This window comes from Panthera uncia, assembly GCF_023721935.1.
Source record: "Panthera uncia isolate 11264 chromosome E2 unlocalized genomic scaffold, Puncia_PCG_1.0 HiC_scaffold_19, whole genome shotgun sequence".
NCBI classification, from domain to species: Eukaryota; Metazoa; Chordata; class Mammalia; order Carnivora; family Felidae; genus Panthera; species Panthera uncia.
In genome coordinates, this window is record NW_026057588.1 from 4,707,018 (window position 1) to 4,725,057 (window position 18,040).

Here is an 18,040-nt window from a genome sequence, read left to right on the forward strand (position 1 = left end):
CAGCCCCCGCCGCCGGTCCTCCGCACGCCCGCGCCCGCCGACCCGCTGCTGTCCTTCCACCTGGATTTAGGCCCCTCCATGCTGGACGCGGTGCTGGGCGTCATGGACGCGGAGCGCCCGGGGGCCGCTGCCGCCAAGCCCGACTTGGACCCCAGCTCCGGGGCACAGCACCCCAGGGCCCGCTGCCACCCCAACGCGGACCTCGAGAGGGACGACGTCATCGGCCTGTAGGCACCCCTGTTCCTGATGCTTTTACCATCTGGCACCCCACTTCTTTATACATAAATGGCTAAGGTCTCTGCCCCGGGTTCTGCCTGTTTATTTTGCACGTAGGAAGGGAACATGGCGGGGGAGCAGGGGTGTCCGTGACGGGGTCCCGGCGCCTTTAAGGGCCAAGTGTGTCACCTCGACCTCTATTCCCCAAAAAGACTGGACCGAAGTCGAGGTCGGATGATTGCCCTGGTGAGATGTGGCCCCTTTAACAGAGGAGAGGCGTGGTTAGACGGTGCCCCTTTTAGGGGCGGTGTCCCCACGTGTGGGCTTTCACAGCCTCATTCATTCATCAATTTTGACGGAGGGTCTGGCCTGACTTGCTCCGGGGAGCAACCTGATTCACTCCAGGAGGGGGCCGATGACTCGCTCCGGAGGGGGGGTGGGGCACCTGACTTGCGGCCGGGCCGGAGTGACTCGCTGCCCGGAAGGCTGCTGAGTCGCTCCCGGGGGGGCCACCTGACTCGCTCCAGAGGACCAAGTGCAGTCCCGCGTCTCCAGTGAACCCCCTGGGGAAGCTGCCCTTTATCCTGTGAGTGGCCGCACAGGTAAGTGTCCGGGAAGAGGCTGGGTCCTGGTGGAGGAGAGACCCTCCCAGCCCCGGATGTGTCGGCTCGAGGGCGACAGCGGCGTCCCATGTCACGGCTACCTAATTTCAGCCTGCCGGGGTCCAGTTGTCTCGCTGCAGGCGGGAGTTGCCAGAGCTGGTCGGGGCAACACTTGCAACTCTTAGAAGGGTGGAACCTAGGCACCGCCCCCCCCCTCCCCGAGGGCCCCTGAGGGGGCGGGACCTCCATACAAATCACCAGGCGGGGGCGGAGCCAGACTCTCTAAGAACTTAGAAGAGGCGGGGCTGTACACGCAGATGCGGCGGAGGGTGAAGCCGGGCACCCTGGGGCCCCAGAGGGGGCGGGGTCGCACCGGTAAATCTTTCGGGCTGAGGCCGCAGAGGGAGGAGGATCCGGTTCCTTGAGGGCACTGACGGAGGCCGGCACCCAGGAGGCGGTGCCGAGTGTGTAAACCCTTTGGAGCGGGGGCGGGCCGCACACGTGAATCGCTGGTCCGCGGAGGAGGCAGGGGCCAGACCGCCTGAGGGCACCTCCGTGGAGAACGGTCCGCCAGGCCCGGGATCGGAGGCTCCGCGAGCGAGCGTGCGCTGTTCCCGGGGCGGCGGGGGCGGGGCGGGTGACGTCACGGCCGGGTCTGCGGCGGCCCGCAGAGGCTCTCGGCGCACTCCGCTCCCATGGCGGCCGAGCCCGAGTCGCCGCCGTCGGCCTGCCGCTTCTTCCTGGAGGGCCGCTGCCGCTTCGGCGCCCGCTGCCGCCAGCCCCACCCCGGGGCGCCGGCCTCGGCACAGCCTAGCCGCGAGGCCGAGGCCGGGGCCAAAAAACCGCCGCTGCGCACGGCCGCGGCCGTCATCCAGCGCATCCGCTGGGACCCGCGCCTCGACCCGGCCGACTTCTCCGTGGGCTACGCCGACCGCTTCCTGGGCGTGCGCGAGGAGCCCTTCTGCGCCTTCTGCTGGGACGAGCCGCTGGCGGCGCTGGGACCCGGCGTGCTGGCTGTGCCGCAGCACCGGGTGCGCTACTTCCGCTTCCGGGGCCGCCTAGTGTGGGACCGCGCCTCGCGTACAGACCACGTCTTTGGCTCGGGCTTGGCGGCTGGTCGCGGGCCCACCATCCTGGACGCGCTCGACAGCGGGGGCGCGCACGACGGTGAGGATGCCCATGTCGGGGAAGACGCCCACGGGCCCCAGGACGTGCACGATGGCGAGGATGCGCGTGCCCGCGAAGACGCCCCTGAGGCTGGGGATACGCGTGACAGCGAGGATGCCCATGTCGGCGAAGACGACGCCCATGGGCCCCATGACGCGCACGACGGTGAGGATGCCCATGTCTGCGAAGATGCCCACGGGGCCCGAGATGCGAGTGACAGCGAGGATGCCCACGGGCCCCAGGACGCGTATGATGGCGAGGACGCGCGTGACAGCGAGGATGCCCACGTCGGCGAAGACACCCACGGGGCCCAGGACGCACACGGCGAAAAGGATGCGCTCGGCGGCGTAGCTGCCGCCCCTGCCAACATCCGAGTGGAAGAGCACAGAGCACCCCACTGGACAGAACTAGAAGTGGGGCGGAGGCCAGCCACCGCAGCCAGGACCACGGAGCCACGGGACGGGAAGGAGCAGGCCCAGGCTGCCCCGGGAAGGCCCGCGGGAGATTTCCCAGAAACCGAAGCAGAGTGGGGTCCTGGGGCCTGGCCCTCAGACTGCGGAGAGGCCGCTGGGGCCAGGGCCGCGGGGCCTCGCCAGCCCCGCCCCACGCATTTTGTGGCTCTTATGGTGACTGACCCTGGGCTGCAGGCGAGAGTAGCCAGGGCCCAAGAAGAGCTGGTCCGAGCCGCGCCCTCGTGCGCCGCGTTCATGGTACCCGCGGGCGCGCTGCACCTGACACTGGCCCTCCTGAGGCTAGCAGGCCCTGGGGAGGTAGCCGCGGCCCTCGGTGCACTGAGACGTGCGCTCTCGGCTCCAGGGCTTCAGGCACCCCCGCAGGTGAGGTTTAGGCGCCTGCTTCTCCTGAGGCACCATGTACTCTGTGCCCCTCCCTGCCCCTCCTTGGAAAATATGGCCCAAGTGCTGAGACAGAGGCTAGAGGCAGAGGGGCTCAGAGTAGTTCAGCCCCTAGGGGGGCTACACCCCCACCTCACCTTGGCCAAGGTGCCCCAAGGTTCTCAAGTCTGCCTCCCCAAGCCCAAGAACATCCCTGGACAGGAGCTAGGGAGCCAGCCCCTGGGGAAGCTCTGGTTGTGCCGCGTGGGCAGGGCAGGAGATACCTACCAGCCCCTGGCTGAGATGCCCCTGGGGTGACCGCCCCTGCTCAGACCTCTGGGGGAAGTAGATCTCCACCCTAAAGAACAGGAGAAGACCCAGTCCACGCAGGAAGGGACAAAGTGCTCTCTCTCTCTCTCTCTTTAATTTTGGTTTCTCTCAAGCTTCCAAATGATGCTCAGTGATCCAAGGAAAAGAATGAAGGAAGGAGAAGGGAGGGGAGAGGGAAGGGAGGGGAGGCAGAGGAGGAACATCTGGAAAAAAAGCAGCCTGACAGTCCAGCTGTTTGCAAACTCATTGCACATCCTCCAGTTACATGGCAGAAGAGGGGGGAGGGCCAAAAAGAAAAAGGGGAGGAAGAAAAATAACTTAAATAAACACACACAAAAAGAAAAGAGAAGGAAACATGACGTGAGCTGGTGATCCATGAAGGCAGGGAGGGAGGGAGGGAGGGTAACCGTTTTACCTGTGCTGAACCAAAGAAGGGTGGGGAGCAGGAGGAGGAGGGAGGGAAGGAAAAAAAAACCAGAAGAAACACTGGGGTGGAGGGAGGAGGGACACGGAGACAACTTAATACAACTGCAGACGAGGCGGCCCGGCCGAGGTCCCGCGATGATGGCCTCCGGAGTCCTCAGTGTGCAGTGGCGACGTGGACGTGGCGGCGGCTTGGCGGCGGCATTTCTGGCGTGGGGGGCTGAGGGTGGGGCACAGTCTCTACACGGCTCCCCTAGCCCCAAACACTGAGGCCCCGGAGGGCTGGGCAACAAGAGTCTGTGGTGAGGCGGGCGGGGGGCAGGAGGCGGGCTGGTGTGCTGGTGCCCCCGCCACAGGCGGGCACGGGCGGAGCGGCCTGTCTTCTTCCGGCCCCCCCGGCGTGGGATGGGCCAGGGTGCCAGGTCGGTACCGGAGTACAAGCTCGAGAGAGAGAGAGAGAAAACACTGAGACAGCATTAGTAGAGGTGCAGGTGGACACAGAGCAGCCTACAGACCATGCCCCCAGCCCTCCGCTGTCCCACCCCCTCCTCCCCCAGTCCCATCCCTCTGAGACAAAAAATAAAAATGTAGAAAAAAATCTCTGTACAGACTCCCCGGTGGGAAAACGGGGACAGGGATGACGGCTCTTCCTGGAGCCCGCTCCCCGTGAATTAATTTACAACCCAAGTCCATGGCTCAAAAACAAAATCGGCAAAGGCGGCGCTGGGGAGCCACAGCCCTGCCCCCACCCCGCCCCCATCCGCGCTGGTGCTCAGAAGGCTGATAGCTGCGCCAGGCTGAGGCGGCAGTCGATGCTGGCGTTGTCCGGGCCCGTGTAGGCCAGGCCCAGGGGCTCTAGGAAGGCCCGGCAGGCGGCCTCGCCCTCGAAGGCCAGCTCGGCCTGCAGGTAGGAGACTGGCAGCACAGGGCGGAAGCTACGGAGACAAGAGGAGAATGTGATGAGGCGGGCGGCGGGCAGGGGAGGGCCCCACGAGCAGGGAGTGGGCGCCCCCCCTTCGGGCACCCAAAGGGCTTCCTCAGCACATTACCTGCTGACCTCTCATCACCACCCCCGCCCGACCTCCCCACCTCCAGGGGCTTGGGGGGGCCCGGGGCAGGGGTGGTGGCCCCAGCCCCAGTTGTGCCCCCCTTCACCCTCACTTACCTGTACGGGGGGACCCAGGAGAGGGGATGGGAGGGAAGGGCCCAGCTGGCTCCTCCGCTGCTCAAGGGCCTGAGCAGGCCCTCAGAAGAGGGCCCACTTTGGCCCAAGGGCAGGGGCCAGGCAGAGGGAGTGACCCGAGGGCACAGGCATGGGCACGGGTTGCAGGTCTGACAGCTATTCTGGGGAACCCGCCCTGCCTGGGTCTAAGTGCCTCGGGAACCCTGGGCACAGGGTCAACCCCCACTACACCCTTGCACACTGGCAACAGTCACTTGCACACAAGAGACTTGGCACGTTCCAGAAAACGGCTGTGAACAGGCTGAGCTCACTCCCAGAAACCGTGTCACCCCTACCCTTTACAAACACACACGAACGAACCCAGAGCTCCAAATCGCACAGGGAGTAAGCAGCAGAGAGGACAGATGCCTCACGCCCATGCCACATGGTGACCCTTCATAGCCACGGGGGGCACGAGACAGCCTATTTCTCCCCACATCTGAGCTGGCCTCCCACACGCCCTGCCAGGACTTGGTTCTGGAGGCTCTGGGACGGAGGGACGTGTCTGCCAGGGAGTAAGGAAGGGGTGAGAGAGCGCATCCGGCCAGTGAGAGGCCAGGACCCCTGCTCCCAGGCCCAGCCTGCCCGCATGACACCCTGGGAACGGCTGTCCCGCTGCAGAGGGCAGATGGAGGGACAGCCCACGGGGCCTCCAGACGTACCACCTCCCCATCACCCCTGGGTACGCAACCGTGTCCTGTGTTTCCTGCCGCCTCCGTGTCTCTGCCCCACATCCTTGTCTCTCCTTCTGTGGCCTCTGCCCTGGCTGCGCTCTGCCTCAAATCTTCTGGACCCGAACTGGATCCCGGAATGTGTGCATCTCCTAATTTCAGGGTGACTGTGTCTCCTCATCTCCACACCATCCCTGTGGCTACGCTAATGGATGTGGCCCCTTGGACCTACCAACCTCTGACCAAGGGTTTTCAACCCTGGCAAGACTGACACTGGGGCCGGGTAATTCTCCATCATGGAGCATCCTGGGCGCTACAAGACGCTCTACCCACTAGACACCAGCAGCACCCCCTAGTTGTGACAACAACAAATGTCTTCTGATCTGGCCCCATGTCGCCCAGAGGCATCTCCGCGCCCTGACCACAGGTTCCCCAGCACAAACACACACGCGCGCACACACGGCACCAGTGACATCTATCGAACAGAGAACCGCCCTGCCCTGGCTTGCCCCCGAATCACACCGGTCTCCCTAAACACTCTGCACTCTTGAAGGAGCTCAGAAACAAACGGGGTCTCGTCCCATTAGATCAGAGGCTACCAAGAGCAGGGCCGTCCTTCCTAGTCTGTCTCTACCGAGTGGGAGCTCAGTGACGGGAGAACCTTCAAAGGTGAACAGAGACCTTGGAGGAAGGAAACCAAGAGCCCAGAGCAAGAAGACAAACCAGGGTCCGGGGTGACGTGAGCAGGAGAAACAGAGACTCAGAGGGGTGCAGAGGGCGCCCTGGAGCAGCGAGACAGAGTGGGGGACACAGGAGACGCAGAGGGCGAACTGAGTGAAGGGAAGCAGGAGGGACTGGGGAGCAGAGCATATGTGGAAAGAAGAGACGGGCAGAGAGGACCATAGGCCCGGGGACAGGAGCCCAGGAGGGTGCGGAGGGCAGAGGGGAGAAGGGGTGGACGGCGGCGGGGCCGGCAGAGAAGAGGGGGCAGGGAGAGAACCCAGCTTCACATACGTTTTGATCATCGCCTTGAGGGCAGCTCTGCGCTCCCGGTCTGCAAACTTGTCCACCAGGTACCCGGACATGCAGGGTGCGTGAGAGTAGAGCCGGAAGAAGCGGTGGTAGTTGCCCAGAGCCCAGGCTGCCCTCAGTGCCAAGGCGTGGGCCACGCAAGGGTCTGCCTTCAGTTCCCGAGTCAGGTACGCCAGCTCCGTCGTGATGTCTGGGGCCCGAGACAAACGGGGTCAGCAGCACCCAACCCTGGGGGCCTGGGGCCAGCCCGACCTGTAGGCGGCGCCTCCCACCTCCTGAGTTCTTGGTGAAGATGTAGTAGAGGACCCGGTAGGCAGTGAACTCGCCCACGTTGCCGGGTAGGTTCTCGGCGTACAGCGACTTGAGCTGCGTCTGGCACTGGTTGAACTCCTCGTGATCGCCCTGGAGCCCCGGGCACGGAGAACGAGAAGGAGAGTGAGGCCAGGACAGGGAGCCCCAAAGAGCCCGAGAGGGCCCCGGCACCCCACTCACCTTCTCCAAGGCGATGCGGGCGTGCGTCTCGTACACCTCCACCGTGAACTCTGTCCGCACGCCTTGCACCTGGAACAGCAGGGGGGAGCGGTGAGGCCAGGGCAGGCCAGGACTCAGCACGGCAAGGCCCTCCCAGCACCCCCCTCACCGTCAGGTCCTGCCGAATCGACTTCATCTGCTCGCAGGCAAAGGCGTAGTCCTGTTTCTCTTTCCAGTGGGACTTGACCATGCACAGTGACTTTTTCAAAACCTGGCAAGGGATCCAAATTAAGGCTCAGTGTGCTTTCAGCAAGGTGAGCAAGGCTGTAACTAACACCCGTTACTTCTTTTTTTTTTTTTTAACGTTTATTCATTTTTGAAAGACAGAGAGAGGCAAAGCACAAGCAGGGGTGGGGTGGAGAGAAAGGGGGACACAGAACCCAGAGCAGGCTCCAGGCTGTCAGCACCAGAGCCCGACGCGGGGCTTGAACTCACGAACCGCGAGATCATGACCCCAGCCAAATTCAGACGCTCAACCGACTGAGCCACCCAGGCGCCCCACCCATTACAATTTCTTAAACTCCGTGTGTAAGACAAAAGGTGCAACATCAAAGCCACTTAGCATCTTGCTACCAGCTTAATAAAGAACCCAAAACACTCGGCAAGAGTGCCAGCTCCCGAGCCCCAGCTGCCCACATCAGCATGTACCCTGGGCGCAAGGTCAGCCACGCTGCCGCTGCCCAGCAGAGAGCACAGTGGCACGATCACCCGTCTCCCAAAGCGCTGGGCTGGGGAGGCGGCTTCCCTCCCCCTGCCTCCTCAACAGGAGACGGCTGCTCAGAGCCGAGGATGTCTCCCGAGGCGGCCACGTGACCGGGACGCAGGCTCCAGAGCACGTCCCTGCGCAGCCACAGGCTCCTGCCGCCACCCACAGCCCCCTGTGCCAGCGGTGGCCCCGCAGGGGGACCCGCCCCTCCCAGGCACTTACTGCCACGGGGCGCACAGTGGATGGGTCAGGAGCACAGGTGAGGCGCAGGTAGTGCTTGGTGATGTCAGGGCAGGTGCCCACGATCTGTAGCTCCTGCCAGTCGGGGTCCGCGCCGCTGCTCTCCAGGCTGCCCATGTGCAGCACCAGGGGCTCGAGGCGCAGGCGGCGGGAGTGTCCGTGCTGGAAGCGGGCAGCCCGCTTCTGCTTCTTCAGCTCACGCTCAGGGTCCTCACACTCCAGCGCAGCCATCTTTTTCCGGCTGCGCTTGGTGGGAGCCAGGTCATGCCTGGGAAGAGAGATCACGGGTGAACGCGGCCGAGGTCACCGGCTGCCTCGCCCGATACTCCCCAAGAACACAGCCCTCTTCCTCCCAGGAACCCGGATCTTGGTGCCGCCCCCCCGGCCACCTGCCCCAGGTCTCACCTCTTCCCACGCTGCGCCCTGCCTCGGCCTCGATCCATGTGGGCCCCCCGACCTCCTCGGCCCTTAGGGGGTGGGTTCCGGCGACCCACAGGGTGACACTCATTCCCTGAGTAAGAACTGTCTGAATCCGAGTGGGAGTCACTGCACAGAAGCAGCAGGAAGGTGAGGCCTGAAACAGCTGCTTCCCCCCAAGCCCCGCCCCCCATCCCCAAGTCGTCGCACCTTCTGCGGAAGTGGCGGGTGGGGGACCGGGAGGAGGAACGGGAGCGCGAGTCCGTGCTGGAGGAGGAGCTGTTGTCCTTCATGAAGACATTGCGGTTGCCAAACTTGGCGAAGCTGCTGCCCCGGGCTCGGCCAGCACCCCCAGCCCCCGGTGTCCCTCGCTGGGACTGGGCACCCCCGCCCCTTGTCGCTGAGCCTGCCCCCCTGGGAGGATGTAGGCTGCTAGGGGCCTCCCACCGCTTCTTCTTGGGACTCTCAGCCACAGGCTCCCGGGTCAGCCTGAGGATATAGCAGGGCAGGGCATCACCAACCCAGTGCCCCCACCGTCCCCAGCATCTGCCGGCCACCCCAGGGACACACCACCTCAGGCAGGAAAGGAACTTACCCAGGCGACTCAGCTAACACACTGCAAAACCAGGAGGCAAACCCCAGGCTTCCTCTGTCTAGAGAGTGCTCTCCGCTGCTGAGCACCAGGCGCCCGGGAGCCCGCAGGACCTCCCTCCCACCCAGGATCTCATCCCCAGGCAGCGCCTGCGCCTCAGCTCTCCCCTCCTGGCCTTCCACCCCGGGGTCCGACCTCCCGGCTCATTCTCAGGGCTCCGGGGACCCAGGTCTGCGGGTCTCCGCTCCGGCACCCAGAACCGCCCTTAGCCGCACCCCCTGCCCGGACTAACCCCGGCAGGGGCTCCCGGCTCCAGTCGATGGTGTAGGCGGAGCCGTCCTGCAGCCGGGCCTGCAGCAGCTCCTTGAGCAGCTTCTCGGTCCGGTCCTTGTCCTCCTCCGACTCGCAGGCAGTGAAGCAGCGCTCCACATACTCCTTCATGTCCTGCGGCCAATCGTCGGGCTTCCCGGACAGGCTCCCCCTGGGAAGGGGCACATGTGGGGCTCAGCCGGGCAGCACCCCACAGCCCGACAGACTCCGTCATCGCCGCCGCTTGCAGAGCTGACACGTGCCAGACACGGTTCAAGTGCCTTCTCTCCCCTCTCATTTCCCGCTCATGGCAGCCAAGAGGGAAGGAGGACCCCACCCCATTTCTGGAGGAGCCGACGGAGTCTGGGTGCAGAGCCCACCGGCGGACCAGAGGCGAGGGAGCGGGGACAGCAGCGAGGAGGCGGCCCTCACCGGTGGTTCTGGGCTTTTTCCGGGTTCGGCTGGGGGCCGAAGCTGCCGTGCTGACCCTCTGAGGCGGAGCTGAAGCTCTGGCTGGTGACGGCAAAGGGCCGTTTCTGAATGTTGAACTTGAGACCGCCAGTCCCAGGGGCTGCTGTGGGGACCGCAAAAGCGGGGTTAGGCCTCACCCCAGCCCACCTCAGACCGCCCCAGCCCCAGGAACGGGAGGCGCCCAGCTCCGGGTCACCTGCACCCAAAGCCTGGGGGCGCCCAACAGCCAAGGACGGACCAGCACACCATGCACCCCACGCACCCCACGCCTACTTCTGGACCCCACGGGCTCTCCTCTCCAAAGTCTACCGCCGACTTACGCTTCATCCGGTTCCACAGCTGTTGGCCCTTCTTGGGCTTGGCAGGCTCAGAGTAGGTGTGTGGCCCATAGGCCTGGCCGGAGGCGGGCCCTGCCTGGCTGTGCTGTGTGGCAGGGGCTGTTCCAGGCTGGGGGCCGCTGTTCAGAGTATGAGCCCCGTGCGGGGTGCTGGAGGGCTGAGGGGGCTGGGCTGCCGGCAGCTGCTGAGGGGGTGCCTGGTAGGACATGCTTTCTTCCATGCCGGGGACTGGGGGCTGGCGGAGGAAGCAGGCACTGAGGGCGGGAGCAGAGGCCTCTGTGCCGGCCCTCACGCTGCCCCACACGATCACAGCACCACTCAGCCCTCAACCCTGTGCCATGACCCTCCCGCACCTCGCTGTCCCGAGCCCGCAGACAGCTGACAAGGCTCAGGCTCAGACCTGGAGCTGCTCTCCTCTGGCCCCCAGCTGTTGAATGGCAGCAGTGGGCATTAAACCCTGCAGCCCACCCCCATGTGAGCACTGGCCCAACAGCGCATCACCCGGTGGTTCCTGTCTGAGCATATCCCGCGTGCCAGTCAAGGCACAGAAGTGATTACACACACTCATGGGAGCTCTGTGAGGAAATGACAGGACTGGCAGAGATGCAGAGGTATCACGTGGCTCGTAACGACACCACCGGACGGGGAGCTGGGGTTCTGGGCCAGGCCCGCGCACCTCCCCGGCACCAGCTCCACACTCCCCACTAAACGCCAAGGCCAGACTGCGGATGTGGCTGTGCAGGTATGTGTGCACGCGCTGGGCGGAAATCGGGAAGACTGGCCGCCACGCTTCAGACTGCTCCCGCCACCGCCCCAGCACCCGGCCCCAGGCCGTGCCCAAGCCCTAGACCCTCCCTTTCAAAAGCTACACTTTGCCCTCCTCGTTATCAGATGAGGAGTTGCCCGGCAGGAGAGAAGGCAGGGGGCGGGTGGCTTAAATGATGCAGGTGCGCCCACTGCTCGCCCGCTCAGAAAAACTGTATTCGCCTTCTTCAACATTCCGAGGCGCCGGGTACGGGCATTACCTGGTTCAGAGTCCCCTGGTGCTGGGGTGCCGATGGCTGCTGGGGGGTGGCGGAGCCATAGGAGCTGGCCACGCCGTACTGGGAGGGGGAGCCGTAGCTCTGGTACATGCTCTGCAAAGGCACGGAAAGAAGGGTCAGCGCAGGCGCGGGGCCGTCCCTGTCATCCTGCCCGCTGGGGAGCCACACGCAATCTGTGATGCCCCACTTCCCCTTTCTAGTTCTTCCTTTCCGCTGCATAAATGCACCCAATTCTCTTAAAGAAAACTAAAATAAAATGGGAACCTCGATCGATTCCATTCCATTATAGAAAATATTTACTGAGCACCAACTTTTCTGAGCACAACAGAGCCCCCTCCCAAAAGAGTAAATAAATAAAAAACCATGCTCTAATGAAGCCCGCGCTCAAAACAGATGCAGTCATCACAGGCAAATACGTAGCGTGTCCAGCAGTAAGCACCATGAAAGAAAAAAAGGCCCAGGGAAGACGTGGGGCAGGGGTGGGTGGAACCGCTTTAACTACTCAAGTCTGCCAGAGGACGGGGCTCTGTGAGGCACGACCTGGGCAGCCCTCGGCAAGGCGAGGACGCAGACGGGTACGTGGGAAGAGAGCTAAAACAGAGCACAGGTGCTCGTCGAGCGTGAAAGACCTAGGAGGTCTCTGCGCAGCGGTGGAATGAGCGTGGGGACGGAAGCGGCCAGAAGCAGGGGAGGCAGGTCCCAGGAGGCACCCTGAACTTGATCTTGTGGGCAACGCGCCAGCGGAAGATTTTCCAGAATTTGTCGTTGCTGTCTTCGGGCCGCCGGCTGGCCCTGGCCCCTGTCCCGACACCTCTCCCGCACCCCAGCGCGGCACCTGCCCCGCCGGGCCGGGCACTCACCATGGGGTAGTAGTAGCTGTAAGGGTAGGCGTAGTTATACTGCTGGTACCACTGGTAGTACTGCTGCTGCTGCAGAGCCGAGGCTTCTGCCTGTGACACGTACTGAGGAGAGGGACACACGCCATGAGCATCGGCAGCAAGAGCCCACAGGCCCTGCGGCCCCCAAAAGGAGCCCGGACGACAGCGGTTAAGAGCTAAGGAGCGACACTGGGTCCGCCTCTCTCCAGAGAGCCACGGCCTCTGCCAATGATCGTGGGTCACCTCGGAGACCCCGGACACATTCCCCTCTTCAGGCTGGATCCCCTGGGACGAGGACCGTGAAGTGCCCTAAGCTCTCCAAGCAGAACACACTTTGCTCCCCTCACCTGAAGGCTCCCAGGACATCTTCGGGGCACCCTGTCCTCGTGATACCAGAGAATACCAAGCGTGTCCCTCCCCTAGCAACCCCCCCACAGGCTACCCAGGCACTGTGTGCCTCCTCACTTGTGCGCTGGCCACGGGCCCGTTGCTGCTGGCCTTGGTGGAGCTGCCGGCAGCTCCTGCTTTGCTGATGCTGGCCAGAGCCTGGCGGGCCTTCTCCCACTCCGGGTTCTCATGCATAGGAGTCTCCATGCCATTCTCTCTGCCTGCCCCGGCCACCATGCTGTACTGAGAGGACCTACAAGAGAAGGGACACTGGTCGTCTCTCTTTTCCCTGTGCATGGTGGGCAAGGTGGAGGCAGGCACATACTCGGGCTTGCGTCCTAGATCTCCCTCGCACCACCTACTGGAGCCTAAATTTTATTTAATCCAGAATATACTTTCATTGTAATACGCCGACACCTAGTTTCTGCGTTACACCTTTCTGTGAGAGATAGATTAGAGACCCAAGGCGCTACAGGTGCCTACTACACAGCAGTTCTTACAAATCAGACAAAAAGATTACCAGTACCCACAGAAGTTAACATAGCATCTGGCGCCTAGTAGGCCTAAATGTTTCATTGGTCAGTTCTGGCTGACACCTCCCCAGCCAGCAAGTCATGATCACGCTGTTTTGGAAAAGACCAGGTATTAGCAGAAACACAAAAGTATTTGAGGTGTTGGAGTCTGCCCCTTAATCACAGCTCACTGAATGAATTCCTGCAGTTGTATGAAATAAGCACCGTACTGTGAATTTAAAACAGTGCTCAGAGAGGTGAAGATCCGACCCTCTCCACCCTGCAACCCAATGCTTCCCTGACCCTGGTGGCCAGAAGAGGCCCTCATCCCCACTGCACCACACTGTGTGCGCTGCCGTCCCTGAGGACAACACTGGCTCTTGCTTCCTCTCGCCCTCCCCTCCAGCCTCCGCCCCTCCAGCCACACTAACCAATCCGTGCTACGTTGATCACCCACGTTGGCCGCCATCTGGACCTTGGGGCATAAGGGGTGGACCTCAGGAGCCAGACTGCTTTTTCACCGTCTATGAGAAAAAGAGGAGTTAGAGAGACTTGCGAAGACGCAAGAAACAAGTCACAAAGTGGGGGACTGGAGGAGCCGGGCTCACGAGGAGCCCGGCACAAAAGGAGCGTCTGAGAAGTTAGGAGAGAATTCTGGGTGTGGAATCAAAGGGCTTCTGTGTGAGGGGAAGACCTCCACCACCCTGCAGTGTTCTGGCTGGAAAATGAAGGATTTGAAAACAGGGAAGTCTGAAGGAATTTCCCAAAGGGAAAGAGGAGTGCCTGAAACCCACATGGCAAAAGGGAAGATTCGAGGGAAACCCTGAGACGGAAGAAAGGTCCAGCGGGCGGGGTGGGGGGCCTCAGGTAAGGGCTGAAAAGAAATCCAGAGAGGAAGACAGCTTCTGAGAAGCAGCAGAAGAAAAAGGACGCTTGGAAAAACAAAGTCTACCTAACTCTTCGGGCTGCAAACAGGGAAGCATCTACGGGAACCTAGAGAGAACTCCAGAGAACAGATAGAAAAAAAATATCTGAGAGAAAAATATCTGGAAGTTACTCCAAGAGACAGGGAGAAGTGGAGGGTGCCCACGATGGGGGGGGGGGGGGGCTAAAATGAAGGAATGTGTTCTCAGAAAGCTTTCAGGGAGCCTGAAGTTAGAGAAGTCCCCAAGGTCAGAGGACAAGCCTATATAAGCGGTTCCTAGCAGCGGCCAAAAGAGGCGATCCCCTGTTGCGGTCTAGAGAGAAAGCTTTGGAGATGCCTGAAAACGTCCAAAACGTCTTCAGGAAACTAAGACTGGAGTAGAAAAGACTGCAAGAAAGTGAAGGGGGTGCCTTGGGGGCAAAACTCGAGGGGCTGAGAAGTATAGGGGGCTCAAAGGCGAGTCTCCCCTGGAGAACCCGACAGTCCCACAAGAAGGGAGGGGACAGGAACAGCAATCTGGAGTTGGAAGAAGCCCTAAGAAAAATCTGAAAGACGAACGAGATTGGGGGGCGGGGGGAGGGGCAGGAGGTGATGAGTGGGGACAGTGAGCGGGCACAGCGAATGAGGGAGGCCTGAGACAGAAAGGAGGGTGGGAGTAAGGCCTGGGGTGGGGGAGGGAGGCTCGGAGGGTCCTGGGCTGGTCTGACCGGCACCGGCCACGAGGGGCACCTGGCCATCCCGCAGGCCCGGAGGGGGCTAAGGCGTCAGGTGAAGAAAGAGCCCGTCCAGATCCGGGCGACCGGCTCCAGAGCCACTGCCCCGGCCGTGCCGCGCGTGCGCACCGCGTCTCCGCGGGGGGGGGGAAGGTGCCGGGACCGCGCGTCGTCCGGGGCAACGCCATCCTCCCGGTGGAACCTCCCGGTCAATGGGATTGAGGAAGGGGGGCGCTCGGGGCCCAGAAATTCCGAGGGCGGGGGCGGGGAGCCGAGGCCGACCGCGCAAGCGCCAGGGTGCGCAAGCGCAGTGGCCTCCCGGGCCCGCCACACCCTGTCGTCGCTCGCGCGCGGCGTCCGTTGGTGCGACGGCCGACCTAGGCCTCGGGACCCGCTGGGCGGAGGGCCGGAAGGAAACGCCGTCCCCGCCCGACCGCCCACCGCTCCCCACACCCACCTCAGCAGTTCGTCCCCTAGAATCGTCAGCAGCGGCCCAAGGCGACAGCGACACGGCCGCAGAACTGCTCGCGACCCGGCTGGTTCTTGTCTTCCTTGGGCTTCGACGTTCTGACCGCAGCGTCCTGACGTCACACGGAGGCCTCGCCCCACCTCCCTCGACACAGCACAGCCAATGGGCGCCTCGAGCTTGACTTGAGCCCGCCCCCCGCTTGCGCAAGGACGCGTGGGCGTTTAAGGCAAGCCGGAAGACTAGGGTGGGGACGGTGGCCCCGAGGGGACACGCCCGGCGGGGTCGGCCGGCGCTGTGCCGGCACACGCAACCGTGTCTTGGCTCAGTGAGTTACGGTAGCCGCCGTTGTTTCCAGACCCAGAGTAGCGTGAGGAGGGATGTGAGACTACCTGCCGTACAGCTGTGGAAGCCCGGGGCAGAGAATGGTGAAGTCGAAGAAAGGGGGTGAGAAAAGCCTCCGGGAAAGGGAGCTTCCCTACTGCATGAAACTGCCAGGCGCCCCCGGCCGAGAACGCCTGCAAACGCACGGAGGCGGGCGACGGGAAAGGCCTGGGGACCACCGCGGGAGCACGGGGGGAGCAGGTGGCCGCGGCGGAGTAAACGCGTGCGGGGTCCTGGACTAAGCTGATGGGTCTGTACAGGTGGGCAGGTGGCACACCCTGGAAAGGCAGTGGTGCCACGCTGGGAAATGTGGACCTGGCAGGTAGCAGGGTGCCCTTTGTTTCCATCCTGGATCCTGACCGGTGGCACGATCCAGTCCAGCTCAGGGACCGCTCAATGTACGCATAGTAGGCAATAGAATAATATTTCAGAAGCCGTTTCCTTCCCGTGTTTTACTATTAGAAACTTTTCTGTTGATGACTGCGTATCATTTTAATTAGCACAGTTGATCTTTTTCTGTCTTCTCTCTTTAAAAAGAAAACGTTGTTTTAGGTTAATTTTGGGTGTACAAAAAGTTGCAAAGATAATTCAGAGTTCTGTGTACCCTACACCCGTTTTCCCTTAATGCTGTTATCGCGCATTATTGTAGTATATTTGCTAAACCAAGAAACCAACATTGGCACGTTACTGTTAACTAAACTGCAGCTTTATTTGATTTTTACTTTTTCCACTAATGTGTTCTTTATGTGCTAGGGTCTAATCTAGAGTACCCCATTGCCTTTAGCATCCCTTTGCTCTTTTTACTTTTGAGAGCAAGAGTGAGAGCGTGCATACTTGTAGGGAAGGAGGGGCAGAGAGAGGGAGAGAGAGAATCCCAAGCAGACCCTGAGTTGTCAGCGCAGAGCCCCTTGCCGGGCTTGATGACACGAACTGTGAGATTGTGACCTGAGCCGAAATCAAGAGTCAGACACTTAACTGACTGAGCCACCAGGCGCCCCTAGCATCCCTTTACTTTTAACGGTTATATTTAAGGTGGGTTTCTTCCTTCCTTTCTTTTTCTTTCTTTCTGCCGATAGGTTTCTTGTACATAGCTTATAGTTGGGTCTTTTTTACCCAAGTGAACAATCTCTGCCTTTTAAAAGAAGTGTTTATAACGACACTTTTAGCAAGATTATTGGTATGCTTGCCTTTATACCTGTCGTCTTGCTATGGGGTTTCTATTTGTCCCATCTTTGTTTCCCTTTTCCCCTTTTGTGGCCTTCTTCTGGTTTGAGATTTTTCTTTTTTTAATAGGCTTTTTAAGAGCAGTTTTAGGTGGGGCCTTTGGGAGGTGTTCTGTCTCAGTCCCCCTTTGCTGTTCTGTGGTCAGATTCTGATGACCATGGGCTGTGGTGATTTCAGGGCTCACCTGGGTGTTTTCCATGTCAGGGATCACTCTCCTTTGCCTGATGCTGAGTCTTGAGCCCTGTTGTTTTACATATTTTGTCTGGCCTTTTGGTTGTTTCAGGAAGGAAAGAAAACCTAGTCCCTGTTCCTCCCTCTTGGTTGGAAGTGAAAGTCCTTCTATGTATGATTTTTAAAATAAAAGTATATTTATCTTTCGTAAAGGTTAGACAAAATGTCCTTCTTTCTTGGTTAAAGCTCCCGGGTTATACATCACTCCTGGACCTGTTAGCAGAAAATCAGGCGGCCTGAATCTCAGGCTACTTTTGGAATCTGCAACCCATCAGGGGGCGTTTCAGCTTGCAGGCAAGGACTCACGGTCACCAGAGGGCGGTGTTTGAGGTCAAAGCAGCCTGAGGAGCTGCGGGCAGGCACCAGGGTCAGCCAGCTCAGCTGCAGTCAAGAGGAGAAAGTGAGTCAACACTTAGGGCCCCCAAAGCCCCTCACTGGAAGTTGCGGTCAGTTTCTGCTTCCCAGCTTCAGGCCAGTCCACCCTGAAAGCTTCCTTGAACATTCCTTGCAGTGCACAAGATGGAAATGATTAGCAAGACTGGTCCCCTAAGGCAGGCCCTACACCTGGCACTCTGGGCCAACAGGCCCTGACCTGAGACCCTCGGGTATGTGTTTTGAGCTTTAAGGATTTTTCATGGTTTCGAGAGGCAACATGATCTGTATCCCACACAGTGCCTGGTACCCTCAGTACTCTGCACGGCGTTTGGAAGTAACCCCATCAGTGTTTCTGGAGGGAAGAGATGAACATTCACACAGGCAGGGGGACTAGTCTGTTTTTGCCGCCCGGTGAGTTAAGGGAGTTCAGGGAGACTTGTGGTCCGGGAGAGCTTTGAATTTTGGAATCGCAGAGGAGGGCCTGGGGACCTGTCATATGTCCCCCGCTATGATGGATGAGGCAGCTGAGCCCCAACAAACAGGTCAAGTGACTGACCACAGCCATCTGATGGTACGTAAGCAGCAGGCAAGGCCCTCAATCACAGCCTGCACATTTGTCCTCTGTGCTGCCACCGCCTGTCACACCCAGCTCCGTTCTCTCCTTTCTTAGGCCTTCCCTAAGTCCCGAACCCAGCCAAGGGCTGTTGTGTTCCGGAGAGCCCTGCCATACGGTTATTTATTGGACTCGCCCTCTTTCTGTGGCCTTCAGCTCCGAATTTAGCCAGAAGCCAAAGTTTTGTTG

General features: G+C 61.1%; 3 protein-coding genes across 4 annotated transcripts in view; 2 read left to right on the forward strand and 1 right to left on the reverse strand.

The window, feature by feature from the left end:
* Positions 1-293, forward strand: part of CDC42EP5 (CDC42 effector protein 5) — a 10,347-nt gene extending 10,054 nt beyond the window's left edge. The window contains exon 4 of the mRNA XM_049621530.1: positions 1-293. This exon is cut by the window's left edge and continues 1 nt beyond it. Coding sequence (XP_049477487.1) covers positions 1-231 — 231 coding nt within the window. The 3' untranslated portion in view covers positions 232-293.
* Positions 294-1,136: 843 nt separating this feature from the next.
* Positions 1,137-3,136, forward strand: LENG9 (leukocyte receptor cluster member 9). The gene has a single exon (XM_049621415.1). It carries the CDS (start codon positions 1,514-1,516, stop codon positions 3,134-3,136), a length of 1,623 nt encoding a protein of 540 aa, XP_049477372.1. The 5' UTR covers positions 1,137-1,513.
* An 86-nt stretch (positions 3,137-3,222) lies between these two features.
* On the reverse strand, positions 3,223-15,160 carry LENG8 (leukocyte receptor cluster member 8). 2 transcript variants are annotated; one of them, XM_049621365.1, is made up of 16 exons: positions 15,016-15,160; positions 13,352-13,444; positions 12,487-12,661; positions 12,004-12,105; positions 11,126-11,236; positions 10,083-10,335; positions 9,724-9,865; positions 9,275-9,463; positions 8,601-8,879; positions 8,379-8,519; positions 7,956-8,241; positions 7,137-7,238; positions 6,989-7,057; positions 6,769-6,898; positions 6,479-6,686; positions 3,223-4,506 (listed from the first exon to the last, which is right to left on the reverse strand). In XM_049621365.1, exons 2-16 carry the CDS (start codon positions 13,387-13,389, stop codon positions 4,344-4,346), a joined length of 2,388 nt encoding a protein of 795 aa, XP_049477322.1. In that variant the 5' UTR covers positions 13,390-13,444; positions 15,016-15,160; the 3' UTR covers positions 3,223-4,343. The 2 variants fall into 2 exon arrangements, with proteins under 2 accessions (XP_049477322.1, XP_049477321.1); XM_049621364.1 differs by lacking the exon at positions 3,223-4,506 and having other exon boundaries at positions 5,199-6,686.
* Between the last annotated feature and the right edge of the window lie 2,880 nt (positions 15,161-18,040).